General features: G+C 23.6%; 5 protein-coding genes across 5 annotated transcripts; 3 read left to right on the forward strand and 2 right to left on the reverse strand.

Annotated features, from left to right (window-relative positions):
* Positions 1-1,552: 1,552 nt before the first annotated feature.
* OCT59_004724 (uncharacterized protein) lies at positions 1,553-2,655 on the forward strand (the record flags this gene model as incomplete). Its single annotated transcript, XM_066137887.1, has 2 exons — positions 1,553-2,564; positions 2,645-2,655. The coding sequence occupies 2 exons, from the start codon at positions 1,553-1,555 to the stop codon at positions 2,653-2,655; spliced, it is 1,023 nt and encodes a 340-aa protein (XP_065997084.1).
* A 4,586-nt stretch (positions 2,656-7,241) lies between these two features.
* On the reverse strand, positions 7,242-8,770 carry OCT59_004725 (uncharacterized protein; the record flags this gene model as incomplete). Its single annotated transcript, XM_025331211.2, has 5 exons — positions 7,242-7,276; positions 7,357-7,893; positions 8,113-8,185; positions 8,255-8,406; positions 8,569-8,770. 5 exons carry the CDS (start codon positions 8,768-8,770, stop codon positions 7,242-7,244), a joined length of 999 nt encoding a protein of 332 aa, XP_025170237.2.
* Positions 8,771-11,250: 2,480 nt separating this feature from the next.
* Positions 11,251-11,529, reverse strand: OCT59_004726 (uncharacterized protein; the record flags this gene model as incomplete). Its single annotated transcript, XM_066137888.1, has 2 exons — positions 11,251-11,346; positions 11,416-11,529. 2 exons carry the CDS (start codon positions 11,527-11,529, stop codon positions 11,251-11,253), a joined length of 210 nt encoding a protein of 69 aa, XP_065997085.1.
* A 1,405-nt stretch (positions 11,530-12,934) lies between these two features.
* Positions 12,935-13,639, forward strand: OCT59_004727 (uncharacterized protein; the record flags this gene model as incomplete). The annotated part of the gene is made up of 1 exon (XM_025329396.2): positions 12,935-13,639. The coding sequence occupies one exon, from the start codon at positions 12,935-12,937 to the stop codon at positions 13,637-13,639; it is 705 nt and encodes a 234-aa protein (XP_025170238.1).
* A 206-nt stretch (positions 13,640-13,845) lies between these two features.
* Positions 13,846-14,082, forward strand: OCT59_004728 (uncharacterized protein; the record flags this gene model as incomplete). Its single annotated transcript, XM_066137889.1, has 1 exon — positions 13,846-14,082. One exon carries the CDS (start codon positions 13,846-13,848, stop codon positions 14,080-14,082), a length of 237 nt encoding a protein of 78 aa, XP_065997086.1.
* Positions 14,083-24,268: the final 10,186 nt, after the last annotated feature.

Raw genomic sequence — 24,268 nt, forward strand, 5'->3', positions numbered from 1 at the left:
ATATGGATATCCACAGATCAGCAAATCTATTTTTAGTATTAAATAACATTAACATAATTTTATTATAAATTGTTCCAACAAGAAATATTTAGGATTAATTTTTATATTTCAGTGTAGATGCTTTAATTGATGTGATGCTGTTGGCTGTTGCGTCAAAATTGTTATTGATTACGTTGTAACTTTTTGCAATACTAATAAAAGATTTTTTCAAAATTATAAAAATTTTACGTTTACATGTTTACATATTACTGTATTATAATCGCACAGATAGCCCCTCGTCAATAATAGTTGCATGATGTTACGGTATAATCACTCATTACACTCATTACCGTGGAATATGGAAAATACAAAATTCTATGAACTCGGAATAAGACCGTTTTTATTAAATTATTGTAAATATTTTTGGAATACTTAATTGGAATAACTAGGTAAATTATTTATTTATCTGGACAATCTTAACGTACGCATCATGTGTAAGTACAACCTCATTAATAAAATTAAAATTACGGTATAGTACGTGATTTCTTCTCAAAAACTTGTAAATCTGGAAAAAATACTTGCAATTACCTTTATAGCAAATAAATAATCAATCTAATGTTTTGATTTTTTTAAAAATATTTTTTCTTTCACTTTTTTTATTTATATTGTCTTGATAATTAGTTTAATAATTATGTTGTTTTTTAGAAAAAAAAATTGTTCAATATGTATAAAAATAAAAATATAATTGAACTTTTGAAATCTATATCTATATCTATATCTATATAATAAAAAAATTCATGTCGATCTTCTAACGTTTAGATTAGCCTGTATAAATAATTTTTGAATTGTGTACCGCATATCAGATGATTCCTTTTAAATAATATTTTTCATATGTGATTGGTAAAATGATTGACAAGTTCATGATAAAATATCTGCGCCTGATCTATACTTAAAAGGTTAAGATAACTTGATCAGCAAATACTGATTACTAAAATATAATAATTTTCGATCAACTAATATTTATTTGATTTTTCTTATACCTTTTTCATAATAATATAAAAAAAAGATTTGTAATAATGATAGATTAATACAAACACGATGATTAATTTTTTTAGTAACAATAGATTTCCTACAATGTGTTATTTTGCGATATAGATTTTTTTTCATCAATTTTTTTTTTGTAATTTTAAATTCCTGATAACTAATATTTTGTTAATAACATATAACTTTTTTAATAATAATTTTTTACTAACAATATTATTTTTCATAATAGATCAGCAATTGATGTTTTATTAATAATAGATAATTAATTTTTGTTAATAATAATAGATTCTTATACCAGATTTTTTTGCAACAATAAAAATTGTATAATAGTGTTTTTGTAATAAACCATTCTTTCATAATAATAGATCATTCTTAAAATAAAAAGATTATAACAATAAGATATTTAAAATTGTTCTTATAAATATATAAATAAATTATAAATTCCATTTTATTACAAGATCTATTTCATATAATAATAAAATTTGTGTCAAATCTTTCATCAATATAACATATAATATTATTAATAGATATGACTTCTAATCAGAGAACTTTTCAAAGTGAAACACCTAGAGAACGAAAAAGAAGATTGAACAATGAACGCCAAGCTGCCCATTATAGAAGAAGACAAAGAAGACAAAATAACATTAGCATAGAACGTCATGATCTAGGAAGAATGGATCAGATTTGTACATATTGTGGTGCCAAATTTTGGATGAATGAAAAAGATAAGCATAGTACCCAAAATTCTCCATCTTTTGCTGTATGCTGTGCTGGTGGTAAAGTCGGGTTACCACCTTTGCTCAGACCACCCCCATATTTGATGAATTTGTATACTTCACTTGAACCTGAAGCTAATGCATTTCGCAGAAATGTTAGAAGTTACAATAGCCTGTTAGCATGCACATCTTTTGGGGCTGATGTAAATGGGGAATTTCAGAGGAGTGGATTATCTAATTTTACTATTCATGGCCAAGTTTATCATTTTATTGGTTCATTATTACCAAATGAAGGAGAAGCACCTAAATTTGCTCAATTGTACATTTATGATACTGAAAATGAAATGAATAATCGACTCAATATTATGCAAAATGTAGATGTAACAATTTTACAAAACTTGCAAAATATGCTTGATGTAGCCAATCCTTATATACAAGTCTTTAGACAAGCACGAGATATTATACAAGCATCTGAAACTTCTGATGTATCAATGGTAATTCATGGTGATTGTACAAAAAATTTACACAGATATGAAGCACCTACATCATCTGATGTTGCTGTCCTCATGATTGGAGATGGATGTGATATTGAGCCATCAAATCGTAATATTTTACTTAGACAACGTGAAGGAGGTTTACAAAAGATATCTGAATTGCACCCCTCTTATGATCCTTTGCATTATGTATTATTATTTCCAAGAGGTGATAATGGTTGGCATCCAGATATACCTCTTCTAAGGTCTAGAAAAAGAAATAGAGTGACACAAATGCAATTTTATTCTTACAGATTACAGATCAAAAATGGTGATTGGATACAAAATACTGGTAGATTATATCAACAATATATTGTTGATCAGTATGCCAAAATTAAACAAAACCGTTTAAATTATTTGAGAGAAAACCAGTCAACTCTTAGAATTGAATGTTATCAAGGAGCTGTAGATGCAATACATGCAGGAGACAGTGCAAATAATATTGGGCAACATATTATTCTTCCATCAACATTTTCTGGAGGACCACAACAAATGTACCAATTATACCAAGATGCAATAGCAATTGTACATCATTTTGGCAAGCCTGATCTTTTTATTACATTTACATGTAATCCAAAATGGCCAGAAATTACAAGAGAATTATTACCAAACCAAACAGCTGCAGATAGACCAGACTTAACTGCTAGAGTTTTTAATATGAAATTACGAGAAATGATGAAAGATCTTTGTGAAAGACATTGGCTTGGAGAAGTTGCTGCTTATATTTATGTAATAGAATTCCAAAAAAGGGGATTACCACATGCACATATTTTACTTATATTATCTACTGAAAGTAAAATACGATCAATAGAAGAATATGATTTATTTGTTTCTGCGGAGATTCCTGATTATGAACTTAATCCTTCAGCATATGAAACTGTAACAACTATGATGATGCATGGTCCATGTGGTATACTAAATACATCATCCCCATGTATGAAAGATGGCAAATGTAAAAAACATTATCCCAAAGATTTTCAAGAAACAACACAAGAAGGTCCTAATGGCTATCCACTTTATCGTAGAAAAAATAATGGTTGTTATATTGGAATTCAATTAGACAACAGATGGGTTGTGCCTTATAATATCAAATTAGTAGAAAAGTATCATGCACACATAAATGTTGAGATTTGCAATTCATTATTGGCTATCAAATATTTATATAAATATATATATAAAGGCCATGATCGTGCAACTGTAACATTTTCTCAAAATGTTAATAGAACAGATAATAATGAAATAGCAAATTCAAATAAAACATTTAATGAAATTAAAATGTATTTAGATGCACGATATGTTTCATCATCTGAAAGTATATGGAGAATTTTTCATTATAAAATGCATGGAGGTAAACCTAAAGTACAGAGATTAGCAGTTCATCTTCCAAATCACCAGATGATCGCATTTTCTGGAAATGCCAATTTAAATAATATAATTAATTGAGAAACTATACACAAAACAACTTTAACTGCTTGGTTTGAAGAAAATACAAATAATTCTAATGCACAAAATTTAAAGTATATTGACTTTCCAACCCATTATACTTGGAATAAAGATGAATGTAAGTGGAGTTGCAGAATAAATAATACAGGAACAATAGGACGCCTATATATGGTTCAACCAACAGAAGGTGAACGATACTATTTACGAATATTACTTACACATGTATCAGGAGCTACATCTTTTAATAGTTTAAAAACTGTTAATGGACAAATATGCAGAACTTTTAAAGAAACTTGCATTCAGCTTGGTCTTCTTCAAGATGATTGTGAATGGAATATATGTTTACATGAAGCAAGTACTATGAAAACAGAAAAACAGTTACGACATCTGTTTTCAATGATTCTTCTTATATGCCAACCTACAGCACCTGAATTGTTATGGAATACACATAAATTGGCATTATGTGAAGATCTTTTATACCATGCACAACAACTTTCTCCATTTTAAACTATTACTTTAAATGATATAATAGAAAATGAAGCACTTATACAAATAGAACATTACCTTCAATCAAATGAAACATCTTTGAAAAATTTTCCTGATATGCCAATTCCCTCAACACAAAATACATATCACAATTCTACTGATAATGATTTGGATCGATTGCTAAATGAAGAGAGATCATACAATACTACTGAACTAGCCAGACAAGTAAACCAAAATATTCCTTTATTAAATAGAGAGCAGTTTCAAATATATGAAGAAGTTATGCAAGCAGTTAATGATAAATATGGTCACTTCTTCATAGATGGTTTTGCTGGTACTGGAAAAACATTTCTCTATAATACCTTACTGGCTACTATCAGATTACATGGTGATATTGCAATAGCAGTAGCATCTTCTGGAATTGCTGCTTTATTATTAAGTGGTGGTAGAACAGCACATTCTAGGTTTAAAATTCCTTTAAAAATAGATGAATTTTCAACATGTAATATTTCACGTAATAGCCAATTAGCATGTTTAATTAATGCAGCAAAACTTTTCATTTGGGATGAAGCTCCTATGATGCACAAGTTTGTATTTGAAGCAGTTGACTGAACATTTCGTGATATTACACAGATAGACAGACCATTTGGAGGAAAGGTATTTGTTTTTGGAGGAGATTTTCGGCAGATTCTACCTGTTATACCTCATTCCCGCCGTGCAGATATTGTTTTAGCAAGTTTGACTCAGTCATCCTTATGGAGCCATATTAAAGTTATGAAACTATCAACCAATATGAGACTTCAGCAAACTTCTGACTCAGTAGAAAATTTAAAACAAAAGGAATTTGCAGAATTCCTTTTAAAGATTGGTGATGGAACATATACAATAAATCCTGGTACAGAGAATATGATTACTCTTCCTTCCAATATAGTAATAATTAAAGGAACTTTGAGAAACCTGATTGATTTTGTTTACCCAGATTTAGTTAATAATTGTGGCAATGCAGACTATATGGTTAGTAAAGCAATTTTAACTCCAAAAAATATTAATGTTGACATCATTTCTGATATAATAATGGATCAACTTCCTGGAGAATTTGTTTCATATCCCAGTGCTGACTACATAAATTTACCAGAAGATGCAGTAGAACAACCTCAACTTTATTCACCTGAATTTTTAAGATCTTTAAGAATTCCTGAACTCCCTCCTGGTGAATTGAAATTAAAGATAGGAGTACCAATTATCCTTCTACGAAATTTAAACCCATTTGAAGGTCTCTGCAATGGAACTAGACTGATCTGTTGTGGATTTCAGAGTAAAGTTATTGATGCTGAAATTATAACAGGTTCACATATTGGTAAACGTGTATTTATTCCATGTATTACACTTACATCATCAGAAACCAAACTGCCCTTTGTTTTAAGTCGTTGACAATTTCCTGTACGTGTTGCATTTGCAATGACAATTAATAAATCACAAGGACAAACTTTAAGCAGAGTTGGTATTTACCTACCTGAACCTGTTTTTGTGCATGGACAATTATATGTTGCATTCTCAAGAGTAACCTCACATCAATACATTAAAGTTCTTATAGACAATACTCCCAATAGTGATGATTCTATTACAACAAACATTGTATATCATGAAATATTTTACTCTATAAATAGAATTTGTGTTTAATTGTAACATTTTATATATAATATAGTAATAACTTTTCATATGTAAAATTTACATTACATGATAACAATAAAGATATGATTACATGAATTATCTGCATTTTTTGTCTAATATTAATATAATTGTAATGATATCAGTAGAAAATCTGGAAATGGTTACATGGGTATACTGCAAATATATTGCTATATTACTCTCTTTGTTATTATTGTATCCTCCATTCCCCAGCGCAGCGCAACGGGTTACACCTAGTTGTTTAATAAAATAATTCACTTTTTTTTTATATTTATTTATTTTTTTTTTTGAAAGGAACTTTCATGTAACTTTTGGTCTAAACTAAGTTAACTCTTTTTTCACTAAATAAATTGTTTGGAAAGCATATTCATAGAGTTATTGTACATTGGTAATATTCATAAATTTAAGTCAATATATTGTTCTATTTATTTATTATAATTTTAATAAATTACAAGATTTTGTTAATCATGTTAAACAAATACTACTTTTTTTTAAAAAACGCAAAGATTTTCCAACACAAAATAATAAAAAAAAAATCAATAATATCTGGATCGAAGGATGCATACGATCATACCGTACACATAATGCACACATAATGCGTACGTTAAGGATGCTCTATTTATCCATTTGATCATTAATGAAATCGCAATTTGACCATATTATGATAACTTATAGTCGGGATTATTTGCAGAATTACAAGCGTTCCTAAAAAATGTATAAAATGTACTAATATCTTTGAGACTTCTTCCTACATGAAATGAAAGATTTTTAATATTTTTTTTTTAGTCATATAATCTTGATCCACATTGTGAGTATATTTATTTTATTTTGACGATGTTTCGTTTCAAGAATTACCGATGGAAGATACGGAGATTATCGCTGGTTATTGAAATAAAAGGTACGAAAATAGAAAAACATAACTGTTAAAGAAAAATTATTATGAGAATTTATAAAAAAAAAAACAAATAAATTGACATTGTCACATTTTAAATTCAATATTACAAGAGATATTATTTTTCATATATAAGTAACTAAATCTTTAATACTAGGGCTGATTCATTTATACAATTTATTCTAATTATATACCATATAATTTTATCAACACTTATTCAAGTTTCTATCATAGTATAAAGGAAATATTCCAATAAATTATGTATAATGTAAGTAATAATAAAGAAAATAAATAGCAAACAATAGATAGTACTAATAAAGGAATTTATATTCTGAATATTTGTATATTTTCTTTTCTTTCTTTTAATTGTTTTCATCTATAAAAACGAAATTATTAAAGTAAATTGTTAATATTATTAATAAAATTAAACATGTAAAAAAAATTAATGCAAATGAGTACCTAAAGTTTAGTAAAATCTATTGGTTCTACGAAGTCTATATGATAAAGATAATTTTATATTAATAAGCATTTAAGAATTATTTTTGCGAAAATAAGCTTAAAAAATATGAATTACCTGAACAATCAAATGATTTATCATCATCCTCACTATCAATAGCATTTTTTTGTTCTAGAAGATTTTTAAAGTCTAAAAGTTTACTTGCTTGAGGATTCGTACCAGGATTTAATAATGGAGGAGGTAGATTTTCATTATTTCTATCTGCTTCTTCAATTTGCTTGTTGATTTCATATTCACCAACACCATAACTACCATAATAATCTTCCAATAAATCATTTATTTCTTTTGCTTTAGGCCGTTTTAAAGGATCTGTATCCCAACATTGTTTGATAATATTTAAAATTAGTTGGGGAATTTTATAATTAGATTCTGGCCTATGCCCACCGCAAATGCTAATAGCTAAGTTTGTATCACGAGTCATATCATGATAAGGATAATTCCCTGTACAGACTTCATATGCAATAATTCCAAATGAATAAATATCACTTTCTTGAGTATATTTTTTTCTTTTTATAACCTCAGGTGCTACATAAGGTAATACACCATATATTTCTTGATCTTTAGAAGGACTTACATTTGCTGGTCGACACAATCCTAAATCAGTAATAAAAGTAATAAGACTATGACCAATCAATATATTACCACAATGAAAATCACGATGAATTAATCCCTTTTCATGAATATTAAGAAGTCCACTTGCAATCCTTCCTAAGATATCTAACTTATCTTTCCATTTCATTAATTTAAAATTATTATTTAAATATTGTCTTAAACTGCCATTGTCTGCATATCTCATTACCATCATAAAATTACCAGATTTTGGATCTTTAGTAATTCCATAACAGCGATTTACATAAAGTGATCCAGTCATTATATGTGATCCAATCTAAAAAGAATACATACAAGTTAGTTTAACATTTATAAATTCAATATATTTATATACTAAGCAACTCACTTCATTTAAAAATTCGGCTGTAATATCTTTGGAGTCATTTAAACATTTTAAAGCAACGTAAATCTTACTTCTGTACCATTTATTATTTTCAGAATCCCAACATCTTATATAACCATCTTTCCAAAATGCTTTATAAATAGTTGAAAATCCACCTTTGCCCAAATATTTAATATTTTTAAATCTGGCATATTCAATCCACTCTAAAAATTCTATATTATTATTGGCTTCAAGTTGCGTTTTTTTAATAAACTCATCAACAACTTCATTTCCACTAGCCCAATTTTTGAAATTTTGTTGAAAATGGTTGGCATTACATGGCCGACACCAAGTATCACCAGTATTACCAGTATTAGGCTGTTTACATTCTTTGCACAAACCATTCCTTCTATAACGTTCTTTTGATTCTTCATTTAATATTAGCCTATCAATTAATAAACTTTGTTCATCTGTTAAATCCCGATAGTTAAAATCTTTTATTTGTTCAAGTACATCGCTACTGAGCATAAATTCTTCCATATTTGGATAATAAAAATGAAGAGTAAAAAGGAATTATTATTATTTTTTTTTTAAAAAAAACAGCATTATAAAACGTATTGCAGTCGCACAGCAGCGATCGACAAATCTTTTTTTTAATTGAGGCGAATGAGGCGTTCAAAAAATCAGCTGATGATCACAAATGAATTTCGGTAAGAAATTTCTTTTTATAGAAAAATAAAAATACTCCGTAAGACAAAATTACAAAATTAACTAGCTTATTTTGTTATTATTTGTGATTATCATTATGTATTATTGTAACGAAGTAAAAAACAACCTTAATCTTTATAATTAATTCAATAATATGTTTCAAGATTCAATAAATCTATATAACTAAAAAAACTCAATGTCATGTTTAGACTACCCTCTGTATAAATAATTTTGAATTGTGCAATGTGGTACGTCTGCGGATGATTTATTCCGTGTTAGTATAGCGTAGCGTCTATATTATTATGGCCAAAGGAATTTTATCGATACATGAACGTCGATCATCTATTGTCACCGAAATTTAATCGTTCGTTGATTACTAATATTTATTATCTATCCTGTATAAATAATAATTGTGAATTATGTAATGTGTGGTCTGTCTGATCCTGATCTATTCCGTAATAATATAAGCTCTCTATATTATAGTTAATTAGTAAATACTGATCATGTCCAAAGTTGATATTATAAAATGTTATATTCTTTTTAGTTAGATTGATAGGGAGGTTGACCAGCAGTCGGGTTGACCCGAAATGTTTCGGTTACTAATATTTATTCTTATTTCTAAATAGTTTTTTTTCTATCTTTTAGTATTTTTCTTATTAGATTTTTTTTCTATTTTAGTTTTAAGTAATGTTTTTTGTCTTTATCGATAATAATTTCTTTTAGTAATTTTCTGAAATTCTTTTCCTTTTTAGTTTTAGTAATTTTTATCGATATTCTCTTTTTTAGTATAGATTTTTTCCCGATTTTTTTCTTAGTAATGTTTTAAATTTTTTAGTAAGCATTTTTTCAAATTTTTTTTATTCCCGATAACAGCTTCGGTAAATTTTTTTTTTGATGATAATTTTTTTTTCGACCATATTGTATGTCCCCGACGATAATTTTTTTTTTTGATCATATTGTATCTCCCCGATAACAATAGGCCTTTCTCCCATTTATTTTTATTTTTTTTTTACAATGGATAATTTGTTTTCATTTAGTAATTTTTATTTATTTATTTTTTTTTAACAACAGATCAGATTTTTATTAGAAATTTTTTTATTTTTTAAAAAAAATTTTCCAACAATAGATCGGACTTTGCCCTTTCTTTATGTTCGGTAACTGACGTTTACTAATATTAATTGGTAATAGTTAGTTCCGGTTATAAAAAAAATTTACTTTTTTTTTGCTTCCCGGTAACTGGCGTCATTCTAATACTATTAAGTAATAGTTCTATCGATTTTTTAGTAATAACAATAGGCTTTGGTGATAAGAATAATTTTTTTTTTTGTAACAATAGATTTGATAATTGGTTCTTTTTTTTTTGAATTAGTAGAATTATTAGAATTATTAGAATTGTTAGAATTAAAGTTTTCGTCATCCCAAATTTTCAGCATTTTTTGGATTAAAAAAGAAAAATTTTAATTAAGAATTTAAAAAGTACAAATCTACATTCTACATAACCACTTCAGTCTTTTCTTAATATGCAAAAAATTTTTTTTAACATGTAAAAAATTTTTTCTGAGGGTACTGACTACCTTTCAGAACCCCTTCTTAGGCTTTTTTTCGCCTTTTTAAATTTTCATTTTATTTAATTTTATTATTTATTTTATTTTGAATTTTCAATTCTTCATATTTCTAATTACAAACAAAATTTAGTATTATATAAGCAACAAAATTTCTACCGGCGCAGCGCGACGAGTTACGGCTAGTATAAACTAAAAAAAAAAAATTATTTAATAAATAAAAATTATTGTTGTTATATATAAAAATTTTCGTTTATCCTAACAACAACATCATTTTTTTTTATTAACATGAACTTTTTTTTTGATAATTCATTTAGACTCTTAAAGATTTAATCGAAAAAATACAATAACGACATAATATTGTATGAACCGATAAAGTAAAAATAGATAATTAAACCAAAAATTTCTTTTTACCCAATCTGTAAGTTAATGAATATTTTTACTATATTTAAACTTTCAGATATTCCAAAATTTTTAAAATTTTTAAAAATATAAATATATTTGAAAGTGTATAAAAATCTCATCTTTTTTTTAATTGTAAGACGTTATCAATTTGTTTGTAAAAGATGCAGAACTAATACAAAGAATAAATTTACATAACACCATTGTGCACATCTAAGAAGTGACTCCTGTTATACCAAACCTTTGTTATTCTTCCTAGTCAGTTTATTGTTAAAGGTAACAGTTAACCCCTTTATACTGTTATATCCTAATAATAATATACAACCCCTCCAAAATAAATAATGCTAGTTACATTTGACATCGTGGTACACCACGTACATTTTTTGTAAAAATAAATTTACTATCTACGATATTTAGCAAAAAACCACATACTCGAAAACTATCCTAAAAATTTACCCTTCAAAAACGATAAATACTATCCTACTTCCTCTTGACCTTTTGCGGTCTAGTTACCGTCATCTCTGTTTCTGAATTCACTCTTTTTGTCTTGTCCTCTTTCTCAAGTCGTTCTTTCATCCTCTTATTGTTAGCATCGAATTCTTCCACTGCTTCTTTCATCGGAATCATGTTGGAATTATAAGGCGTAAAGCTTGGAACTAAACTTCTACCTATTTCGCTCTACTAACCTTTTGATCTGACAACATGCCTCAACATTTTCGATCAAATTCTTCTGTATATTCTCCTTTTGCAAAGACTGTTTGTCTACATAAATTGATATAATCAACCACGTCTTTCTCTGTTAACGATTTCTCGTCTCTTTTATCGAGTATCCTTTAAAACGCTTTTGATACTTCGTCAGGTTCTTCCTTGAGGTCACGTGATTTTTATTTGTTCCTTTAGTCCTCTACTACTTTCACCACTTCCTCAGGTTCGATTGCAGGATGTAAAACTTCCTTATGTAGGTTCCTTTCTTTTTCTTCCAGTCCGTCGACCATCCGAAACGATCGTGAATTTTATCTGAATCAACTGATCCAAACGATATATTTCTTTCTTGACGTTCGAATAGGGCTTCTTTTCATTTTCTTGACGAACTCTTCTCATCCACTTTTTTCTTCTCTATTTTGTTCCTTCACCTCTTTGAAAGTTTGAAAACCCCATTTTGTATTTTTATGACTTAAACACTTTCCATGGACGTGTTTTCTGAAGGTAGGTAGTAAAAATCACATTAAAAATAATACGGTTACATATTTATACTAATAAAATGGTTAAAAGTAGCGTACACTACTGTTTCGAACCCGTCATTAAGTTTTTTATTTTATCATCAAGTTGTCTAACTGATTTCTTGCTTCACTTTCCTTATTCGTAAATAAAGATAACGTTATTTTATTGATTATCCGGATCAGCTTACTAGTTGATTTTCTTACAGGATTATGGGGAAACTTGTAGATCAATGATCTTTTACGCTCAAACGACATGTACCGTATATCGATAATTGTAATTTTTATACTATCTAATGCCTCATTATGTTACATAATTTATTGCTCATACTATTTTACTTATTATGATAGTAATTTATTTTTCAATAACAAAAAGCAGTCCCCTTCCGGTGAATGAGCTTTTTAATTATCGGCTCGTTTGTACCATAGATGCTTTACAACGCTTATTTAATTTATTTATAATTCATATATATTTTCCTTTCGTCATAAATATTATTTACCAATAAAAAAAATATGGAGCAGCTATTTCCTACTTCTTTTTTTATACACTATGTCCTATTACGTTCAATCATTCTTATTATTTAGTAAAATATTCTTACAAAAACCAAATTTATCCATAATTTTTTTATTCAAAATAAACCTTCGATAAAAAAAAATATCAATTTACCGTTAAATCTTTTTAAATGAAAACGTGCTTTTAAAATAATTTACATCAAGAACTCTTTCTGCTGATTCTGGATAATAGAAATAATAAAGATATATGTACAAAATGATAAAATAGCAACAAATATTACGAGCTTGCTTGTTTCTTTACTATGAAACTTGGAGGCGAAACGGTAAAACAAATAGTAGAAAAAATATTCCGAGAGAACTCCCTGACAGGCGCAGCAAATAAAACACCAATCAAATTGGTAGGTTGCCTGATGAGAGATGGTAAAGAGATACCACTAGATAAGGAAAGGGAATGTCAGCTGATGTTAGAAGCCAAAGATGCGGAGATAGAAAATCTCAGGGACGAATTAGAGACATTCAAGAAGTATAACGTAAGTGCAGATGAGCAGATAGATAATTTAAAAAAGGAAAAAAAGATTGCAGAAGAACAAATAATATTTTTAGAAAATGATGCAAAAAAATGTTCGGAATTAGAAAAGAAGATAACGAGCGAGGTTGCCACATCTAGTAAGCAGAAAAGTAAGACAAAAAGCCACGATCGGCGTAGAAAATCCAAAAAAAAGAAATCAACAACACAAGAAATTAAAAAGGGGAAGATCACCGAAATTCTGGTAACAACTTCCGATGATAATTATTTGGATAAATATTTTGCCGAACAATCACGTGACATGAAATTTTATGATTTTCCTGCTTATTGGAAAGACAACGTAATCTATGAAATGTTAAAAAAAGTAGGATATATAGAAAGACTGGAAGTCAAACATAACTATAAGTATCGAACGGTTCGTGCTAGAATCCGCTTAACAAAAGAAATGGAAGAAAATTCATTAAAGGCGGTTCTAATATAGCACTAACAAGAAATGAACGTACGTATTTTTTTATACAAAAAATTAGATAAAGACGATTTGGAAAAAAATGATTACGAAATAGTCAAGAATTATAATACAGAATTTGGTGGTCATTTTGCCAAAGTAATCAAAATCAACAAAATAAATACATTTTGATTTACTTTAACAACGAAAATGATCTATTGAAAGCAATTTATAACTCAACGATGAAAGAAGAAAATGAGATAGGCGATGGTCTAAAAATTAAACTTCAGGATGAACTAATCGGAGATGAAGGGACGTACAAAAGAAAAATAGGAATAAACAGATTTAAAGTGCCAACGCAAACAAAATCGAAAGATAAATTCTTTGACGCCAAGTCTGAAATCTTATTCAGGACACAAGAAGAACATGAAGAATTGGACGCCCTAAACAACAATTTTAGCGAAAGACTGGAGAAATAAAAAAGAAATCAAGCTTGCCGAAGAAAGAGGAAAAGGAAAAGGATATCAAAGAAAAAGATGAAGTTAACAAAAATAAGAAACGCATAGTGACAGTGCAAGGACAAAGAGAAGATTCCGATAGCGAATAAACAAATTTGTCCAGAAATGATTTTACAAAATCAAGAGAGTTTCCTTTTTAAATCAACATTTGGATTTGACCGAAGATTAGACGACTAATGACGAATTTAGCTTTTCATTCTTAGGATTTCCATCAATAGTGTAGTTTTAAGTTAGATATTTTCTTGATGTTAAAAATTTTTTCGAAAATTTTTTTATTTTTACAATTTTATTTTTGATTTGATGTTTTAGATTATACGTAAAAGTCTCAAATTTAGAAAACATTAAAAATCCAAAAAACACAGTAAAATTAGTATAGTAACGTAGTTTTAGAATAACAAAACAATAATTAATACAATGTTTAGTTAGATTTTAAATTACCAATGTATCGATTACTTAGTTATAGGGTCGAGAAAGTTTATCTTTCTTGGCTCTAGGTGCTTTTATATTTAGTTATCCGATCTTTAAGATCTTATATAATTAATAAAGCGCGTTACTATTTTAAAAAAAAATAAATAAATAATTTACATCAATCAATCCTTTATTTTCGGAAAAAAAATTGATAACTCCTTTATTAAAAAATTTATACTTGGTATCTTTAATTATATCAATTTTCGAGTTTAGTTTATATAACAGAGATTTCAGTGAGCACTCAAATCGGATGCAGTAGAACTTTAAGCTTTCAACCCCAGCCTCATGCTTAATACCATAGTTATTATAAATTTTTTCCTTGGTATTCACCATCATTTGTATAACATCAGTCTAACATCTTTTCTTTTCATCAGTTTCAATTAATATGAAAATTTGTTCAATAACAAATATTATATGAAATTTCCAATACCTTTCAAGTGTTTATATTAAAATCCATGTTGTTCATTTGGATCATCTGAATCTTGAGGAAGAATTGGACCATCAATTAAACGATGACCTCCACCAGAAAATGATGAGTTGCGTACCTCCAGAATATTTGGTGAAACCAATCTCAAATGTGCATGAATTCGTGAAGGTCATCCAAATTGTGAAGGAAATTTTCAGATTTTTTATCATATATATTTGACTACCATCTTCATCATCCATGGTCATCGTCATTGTTAGCATCATCCAATTCAATACACCGAACTGTACAATCTCCTATTTGAAATATTTGAATCTGAAGACTTAAAGCCATGCCAAAATATTACGGCAAATTACGCAAACTCCGCATTACACCAGTGTAAATGTATAATACTGGCGTAATACTATTTTAATATGAATCTTTGAGCAAAATTTGGTGTAACCATTAAGCCGCCTTAATGACAAATCATCTGGTATAGTTACGCCCCGTTCTACTTTTTTGATTAATTACATAACCTCCTTGAAATTTTATTCGTTATCTCCTTTTGATGGCCTCCATGTGAGCGTCTTATTTATTGCGCCACCCGCAGCCGTCTTCGAAGGTCGAAATTCCCGTTATATGCGCATCTTCTTACTTTATAACAAAATTTGCACACTCTATTGTTTCAGCTTTCCGAATTATAATTTAGTGATACCATAATGTTGATCAAATAATATGAATATTTCGGACGCTCCAACGGTCCTTAAATAGTAAATCAGGAACTGAAACTGAAAATCGGTATCTGCATCTTGCATAAATAATATTACACAACAACTATTTATACTCGAACAAAGGCGTAATTGTATTTATTTATCCTATTTTTTTTTTAGGAAGAATTCCAATAAAACTGTCTAGTAATGGCTCAAAATAACGATAAAGGTAAAAGCATATAGCATGTATATAAAAATTTAATACAAATTGAAATTATTCTAAACAAATTTATAATATAATAAAACTAGTTCCAAAAATTGACGAAGATAAAAGTAAGTAAATAATTAACAGTTTGTAAATTATAAACAAATTTAAATTTAATTAACCATTACTAAAATTTATTTTTCTATATTAATTTATTTTATTATTAATATTATTACAGTCGGTAAGTTAATAGCTATTTATTTTTTATTGTATTTTATATGATATTTCAAATAATTAAATTTTCCATTGATATAATTGTTTAATAATTACTAATATTATAGAAAGTAAGTATTTAATTTTATATTAATTTAACAACATATGTAATTTAAACTAATAATATTATTTGTTATTTATTTAAATAATTAGAATGTAAGTTACTATTATATTTAATTTTTATATACAATTTTAGTATTTTATTTAATTGATTATAATCACTTTAAAATTATTGTTAATTAATACTACAGGGTGTAAGTTATTTAATTAATTCTATTATATTTATAATATTTACATATAATTTAAACTAACTAAATTCTTTATTTAAAAAATTATTCATTCAATAATATAGGGAGTAAGTTATTTAATTAATTCTGTTATATTTATATAATATTTACATATAATCAAATTCTTTATTTAAAAAATTATTCAAATATTTTAGATGGTAAGTAATTTTATTATATTTATATAATATTTACATATAATTTAAACTAACTAAATTCTTTATTTAAAAAATTATTCATTTAATAATATAGAGGGTAAGTTATTTATTTAATTTATATATCGACTGTACTAAATCACACCACTGGTGCTCAACACCACAATCACGTGATTATAAAATTTTTTATTGGCTAGTTTTTCGATTTTATTTGATCAATAAAAAATGTTACACCACAATGCATTACATGATTTATAAAAAAAATTTTATGATATAACCGATAGCTGATAAGTCGTAATTGCATAACTTTAACTTTAATGCCATAATGCTGTATGTAAATGCGCTGCAATATATGAAGAAAGGACAAAAAAATATAGTAAAAAAGGACAATGAAAAAAACCAAGGGAAATAAAGGAAAGGAAAGATAAATGAAAAGGGTTGAGTAAACGAAAAGTGACGTAGGGAAATGAAAGATGAACAAAAATGATGAAAGATAAACAAAACATGATGAAGATACATGAAAAATGAACAAAGAGACGTTAAAGATCAATGAAAAAAATGAATAAGTGAAAATGATATAGGGAAACGAAAGATGAATGAAAGAGGATGAAGGAAAACGAAGATAACCGTAAAGGAAATGAAAAAAAAGTGAAGAATAGTAAAAAGGAACAAAAGAATCGAAGGGAAAATAAAATTTAACAAGAGAAACAAAGGGGGAATAAAGGGGAGCAAAGAGAGAATAAAAAAAACAATGAAAAAAATGAAGGGGGAATAGAAAACAATGAAAGAAATAAAGGGAATAAACGAAACATAAATAGAAAGAGATGAAAGGAAACAAAATGAACAGAAATGGATGGATAAAAACAAAAAATAATGAAGAAACAAATAAAACGAAAGTAAGAGAAATAAAGGAAAATAAAAGTAAAGCCAGAACACCACCTATAGAAAAAGAAAAAAATAATTAATATCATTTTAACAGCGATAAAACAATAAGAGAAAAAGATGAAAGAGACTTACTCAGATTTCACTGAAATGGTACACGTCAAAAAAAGAAACAAAGGTTAATAAAAGAACAGGGAAAAGAACGAAAAGAAAAACAAAAAAAAAGAGAAAGAAAAGAAAGTAAGATTCACCTTAAATATTTGCCGGAATGGAAACTAAAAACAGCCACGCCTAAAAAAAAAAACAAGCAAGTTTAATGAACGAAAGAAAGGAAAATAGAAGCAAAAAAAACTTACCTGTAACCTAATCCCAAAGCTAAAGATGGTCGTGTCTAAAGAAACCTAAAAAAAAGAAACAGAAAAAATAATAAATCGCGTCAAAAAAAATAAACTGATCAGTAACACATGATCACGTGATGTGTTGTTTACAACACCACTGGTGCATTTTATAATTTTCGTTATATATTATTTACATATAATTTAAACTAACTAAATTCTTTATTTAAAAAATTATTCAAATATTTTAGATGGTAAGTAATTTTATTATATTTATATAATATTTACATTTAATTTAAACTAACTAAATTCTTTATTTAAAAAATTATTCAAATATTTTAGATGGTAAATTTCTATTATATTTATATAATATTTATATATTATTTACATATAATTTAAACTAACTAAATTCTTTATTTAAAAAATTATTCATTTAATAATATAGAGGGTAAGTTATTTATTTAATTCAATTATATTTATATATTATTTACATATAGTTTAAACTAACTAAATTTTTATTTAAAAAATTGTTCAAATATTTTAGATTGTAAGTAATTCTATTATATTTATATAATATTTACATATAATTTAAACTAACTAAATTCTTTATTTAAAAAATTATTCAAATATTTTAGATCGTAAGTAGTTCTATTATATTTATATATTATTTACATATAATTTAAACTAACTAAATTCTTTATTTAAAAAATTATTCAAATATTTTAGATTGTAGGCAATTCTATTAATATAATATTTACATATAATATAATTTAAACTAACAAAATTCTTTATTTAAAAAATTATTCAAATATTTTCTTTAGTTGGTAAGTTATTATTTATTTAATTCTATTATATTTATATAATATTTACATATAATTTAAACAAACTAAATTTTTATTTAATAAATTATTCAAATATTTTAGATCGTAAGTAATTTTATTATACAGTCAGACCTCTATAATTGCACTCTCCATAATTGCACCCACTATGTATACCCTCTCTAAATGCACCCTCTGGTTCGGTCCCAAGCTTATATGATCTCTAATTATTTTACCTCTATAAATGCACACCCTCTTTAAATGCACTATTTTGAAAATTATGCATATGGTCCCAAGGGGTGTGCAATTATGGAGGTCTGACTGCATTTATATAATATTTACATATAATTTAAACTAACTAAATTCTTTATTTAAAAAATTATTCATTTAATGATATAGGGAGTAAGTTATTTATTTAATTCTATTATATTTATATAATATTTACATATAGTTTAAACTAACTAAATTATATTTTTTTTAGCTGGTAAGTTATAAGTTATTTATTTATTTCTATTATATTTATATAATATTTACATATAATTTAAACTAACTAAATTCTTAGAGCGTAAGTAATTCTATTATATTTATATATATTTACATATAATTTAAATAAACTAAATTCTTTATTTAATTCAATAATATAGCTTGTAAGTTATTTATTTAATTCTATTATATTTATATAATATTTACATATAATTTAAACTAACTAAATTCTTTATTTAAAAAATTATTCTTTCAATGATATAGGGAGTAAGTTATTTATTTAATTCTATTATATTTATATAATATTTATATATAATTTAAACTAACTAAATTCTTTATTTAAAAAATTATTCATTCAATGATATAGGGAGTAAGTTATTTATTTAATTCTATTATATTTATGTAATATTTACATATAATTTAAACTAACTAAATTTTTTATTTAAAAAATTATTCAAATATTTTTTTTAGTTGGTAAGTTATAAGTTATTTATTTAATTCTATTATATTTATATAATATTTACATATAATTTAAACTAACTAAATTCTTTATTTAAAAAATTATTCATTCAATAATATAGTTCGTAAGTTATTTATTTAATTCTATTATATTTATATAATATTTACTTACATATATTTTAAACAAACTAAATTCTTTATTTAAAAAATTATTCAAATATTTTTTTTAGTTGGTAAGTTATAAGTTATTTATTTAATTCTATTATATTTATATATTATTTATATATAATTTAAACTAACTAAATTCTTTATTTAAAAAATTATTCATCCAATAATATAGGGGGTAAGTTATAAGTTATTTATTTAATTCTATTATATTTATATAATATTTACATATAATTTAAACTAACTAAATTCTTTATTAAAAAATTATTCAAATATTTTAGATTGTAAGTAGTTCTATTATATTTATATAATATTTACATATAATTTAAACTAACTAATTCTTTATTTAAAAAATAAAAATTATTCATCCAATAATATAGGGGGTAAGTTATAAGTTATTTATTTAATTTTATTATATTTATATAATATTTACATATAATTTAAACTAACTAAATTCTTTATTAAAAAATTATTCAAATATTTTAGATTGTAAGTAGTTCAATTATATTTATATAATATTTATATATAATTTAAACTAACTAAATTCTTTATTTAAAAAATTATTCAAATATTTTAGATGGTAAATTTCTATTATATTTATATAATATTTACATATAGCTTAAACTAACTAAATTCTTTATTTAAAAAATTATTCAAATATTTTAGATGGTAAATTTCTATTATATTTATATAATATTTACATATAATTTAAACTAACTAAATTCTTTATTTAAAAAATTATTTATTTAATACTATAGTTCGTAAGTTATTCATTTAACCCTATTATATTTATATAATATTTACATATAATTTAAACAAACTAAATTCTTTATTTAATAAATTACTCATTCAATAATATAGCGAGTAAGTTATTTAATTGATTATATTATATTTATATAATATTTACATATAATTTAAACGAACTAAATTCTTTATTTAAAAAATTACTCATTCAATAATAAAGCGAGTAAGTTATTTATTTAATTATATTATATTTATATAGTATTTACATATAATTTAAACTAATTAAATTCTTTATTTAAAAAATTACTCATTCAATAATATAGGGCGTAAGTTATTTATTTAATTATATTATATTTATATATAATTTACATATAATTTAAACTAACTATATTCTTTATTTAAAAAATTATTCAAATATTTTAGATGGTAAAATTCTATTATATTTATATAATATTTACATATAATTTAAACTAACTAAATTCTTTATTAAAAAATTATTCAAATATTTTAGATTGTAAGTAGTTCAATTATATTTATATAATATTTATATATAATTTAAACTAACTAAATTCTTTATTTAAAAAATTATTCAAATATTTTAGATGGTAAATTTCTATTATATTTATATAATATTTACATATAGCTTAAACTAACTAAATTCTTTATTTAAAAAATTATTCAAATATTTTAGATGGTAAATTTCTATTATATTTATATAATATTTACATATAATTTAAACTAACTAAATTCTTTATTTAAAAAATTATTCAAATATTTTAGATGGTAAATTTCTATTATATTTATATAATATTTACATATAGCTTAAACTAACTAAATTCTTTATTTAAAAAATTATTCAAATATTTTAGATGGTAAATTTCTATTATATTTATATAATATTTACATATAATTTAAACTAACTAAATTCTTTATTTAAAAAATTATTCAAATATTTTGAAGGTAAATTTCTATTATATTTATATAATATTTACATATAATTTAAACTAACTAAATTCTTTATTTAAAAAATTATTCAAATATTTTAGATGGTAAATTTCTATTATATTTATATAATATTTACATATAATTTAAACTAACTAAATTCTTTATTTAAAAAATTATTCAAATATTTTAGATGGTAAAATTCTATTATATTTATATAATATTTACATATAATTTAAACTAACTAAATTCTTTATTTAAAAAATTATTCAAATATTTTGAAGGTAAATTTCTATTATATTTATATAATATTTACATATAATTTAAACTAACTAAATTCTTTATTTAAAAAATTATTCAAATATTTTAGATGGTAAATTTCTATTATATTTATATAATATTTACATATAACTTAAGCTAACTAAATTCTTATTTAAAAAATTATTCAAATATTTTAGATGGTAAATTTCTATTATATTTATATAATATTTACATATAATTTAAACTAACTAAATTCTTTATTTAATAAATTATTCATTCAATAATATAGGGGGTAAGTTATTTATTTAATTCTATTATATAATATTACATATAATTAAACTAACTAAATTCTTATTTAATAAATTATTCTTTCAATAATATAGGGCGTAAGTTATTTATTTAATTCTATTATATAATATTACATATAATTTAGACTAACAAATTCTTTATTTAAAAAATTATTCAAATATTTTAGATTGTAAGTAATTCTATTATATTTATATAATATTTACATATAGTTTAAACTAACTAAATTTTTTATTTAAAAAATTATTCATTCAATAATATAGGGGGTAAGTTATTTATTTAATTCTACTATATTTATAAAATATTTATTTACATATATCTTAAAAAAACTAAATTCTTTATTTAAAAAATTATTCAAATATTTTTTTTAGTTTGTAAGTTATAAGTTATTTATTTAATTTTATTATATTTATATAATATTTACATATAATTTATACTAACTAAATTCTTTATTTAAAATATTATTCTTTCAATGATGTAGGGAGTAAGTTATTTATCTAATTCTATTATATTTATATAATATTTACATATAATTTAAACTAACTAAATTCTTTATTTAAAAAATTATTCAAATATTTTAGATGGTAAATTTCTATTATATTTATATAATATTTACATATAATTTAAACTAACTATATTCTTTATTTAAAAAATTATTCATTCAATGATATAGAAAGTAAGTTATTTATCTAATTCTATTATATTTATATAATATTTACATATAATTTAAACTAACTAAATTCTTTATTTAAAAAATTATTCTTTCAATGATGTAGGGAGTAAGTTATTTATCTAATTCTATTATATTTATATAATATTTACATATAATTTAAACTAACTAAATTCTTTATTTGAATAATTATTCATTCAATAATATAGTTCGTAAGTTATTTATTTAATTCTATTATATTTATATAATATTTATTTACATATAATTTAAACTAAATTCTTTATTTAAAAAATTATTCATTCAATAATATAGAGAGTAAGTTATAAGTTATTTATTTAATTCTATTATATTTATATAATATTTATTTACATACAATTTAAACTAACTAAATTCTTTATCTAAAAAATTATTCATTCAATGATATAGGGAGTAAGTTATTATTTAATTCTATTATATTTATATAATATTTACATATAATTTAAACTAACTAAATTCTTTATTTAAATAATTATTCATTCAATAATATAGTTCGTAAGTTATTTATTTAATTCTATTATATTTATATAATATTTACATATAATTTAAACTAACTAAATTCTTTATTTAAAAAATTATTCAAATATTTTAGATGGTAAATTTCTATTATATTTATATAATATTTACATATAATTTAAACTAACTAAATTCTTTATTTAAAAAATTATTCATTCAATAATATAGAGGGTAAGTTATAAGTTATTTATTTAATTCTATTATATTTATGTAATATTTACATATAATTTAAGCTAACTAAATTCTTTATTTAAAAAATTATTCATTCAATAATATAGGGTGTAAGTTATTTATTTAATTCTATTATATTTACATATAATTTAAACTAACCAAATTCTTTATTTAAAAAATTATTCAAATATTTTAGATTGTAAGTAATTCTATTATATTTATATAATATTTACATATAATTTAAACTAACTAAATTCTTTATTTAAAAAATTATTCAAATATTTTAGATTGTAAGTATTCTATTATATTTATATAATATTTACATATAATTTAAACAAATTAAATTCTTATTTAAAAAATTATTCAAATATTTTAGATTGTAAGTATTCTATTATATTTATATAATATTTACATATAGTTTAAACTAACTAAATTCTTTATCTAAAAAATTGTTCAAATATTTTAGATCGTAAGTAATTCTATTACATTTATATAATATTTACATATAATTTAAACTAACTAAATTCTTTATTTAAAAAATTATTCAAATATTTTTAGTTGGTAAGTTATAAGTTATTTATTTAATTCTATTATATTTGTATAATATTTACTTGATTTAAATTAACTAAATTCTTATTTAAAAAATTATTCAAATATTTTTTTAAAAATTATTTATTTAATTCTATTATACTTATATAAATTTAAATTAATTAATTAGGGTAAATATGATTAATATTATTATTTAATATTAAATTTATTTTAAATTTTAATATAATTTCATATTTTCATTTTTATTTTTAAAGATCTGATAGTAGTGGAAGTAAAATTATGGATCAATTTATTTCTGAAAATAAATTAGAA

This window comes from Rhizophagus irregularis, chromosome 13 (assembly GCF_026210795.1).
Source record: "Rhizophagus irregularis chromosome 13, complete sequence".
Lineage (NCBI taxonomy): Eukaryota > Fungi > Glomeromycota > Glomeromycetes > Glomerales > Glomeraceae > Rhizophagus > Rhizophagus irregularis.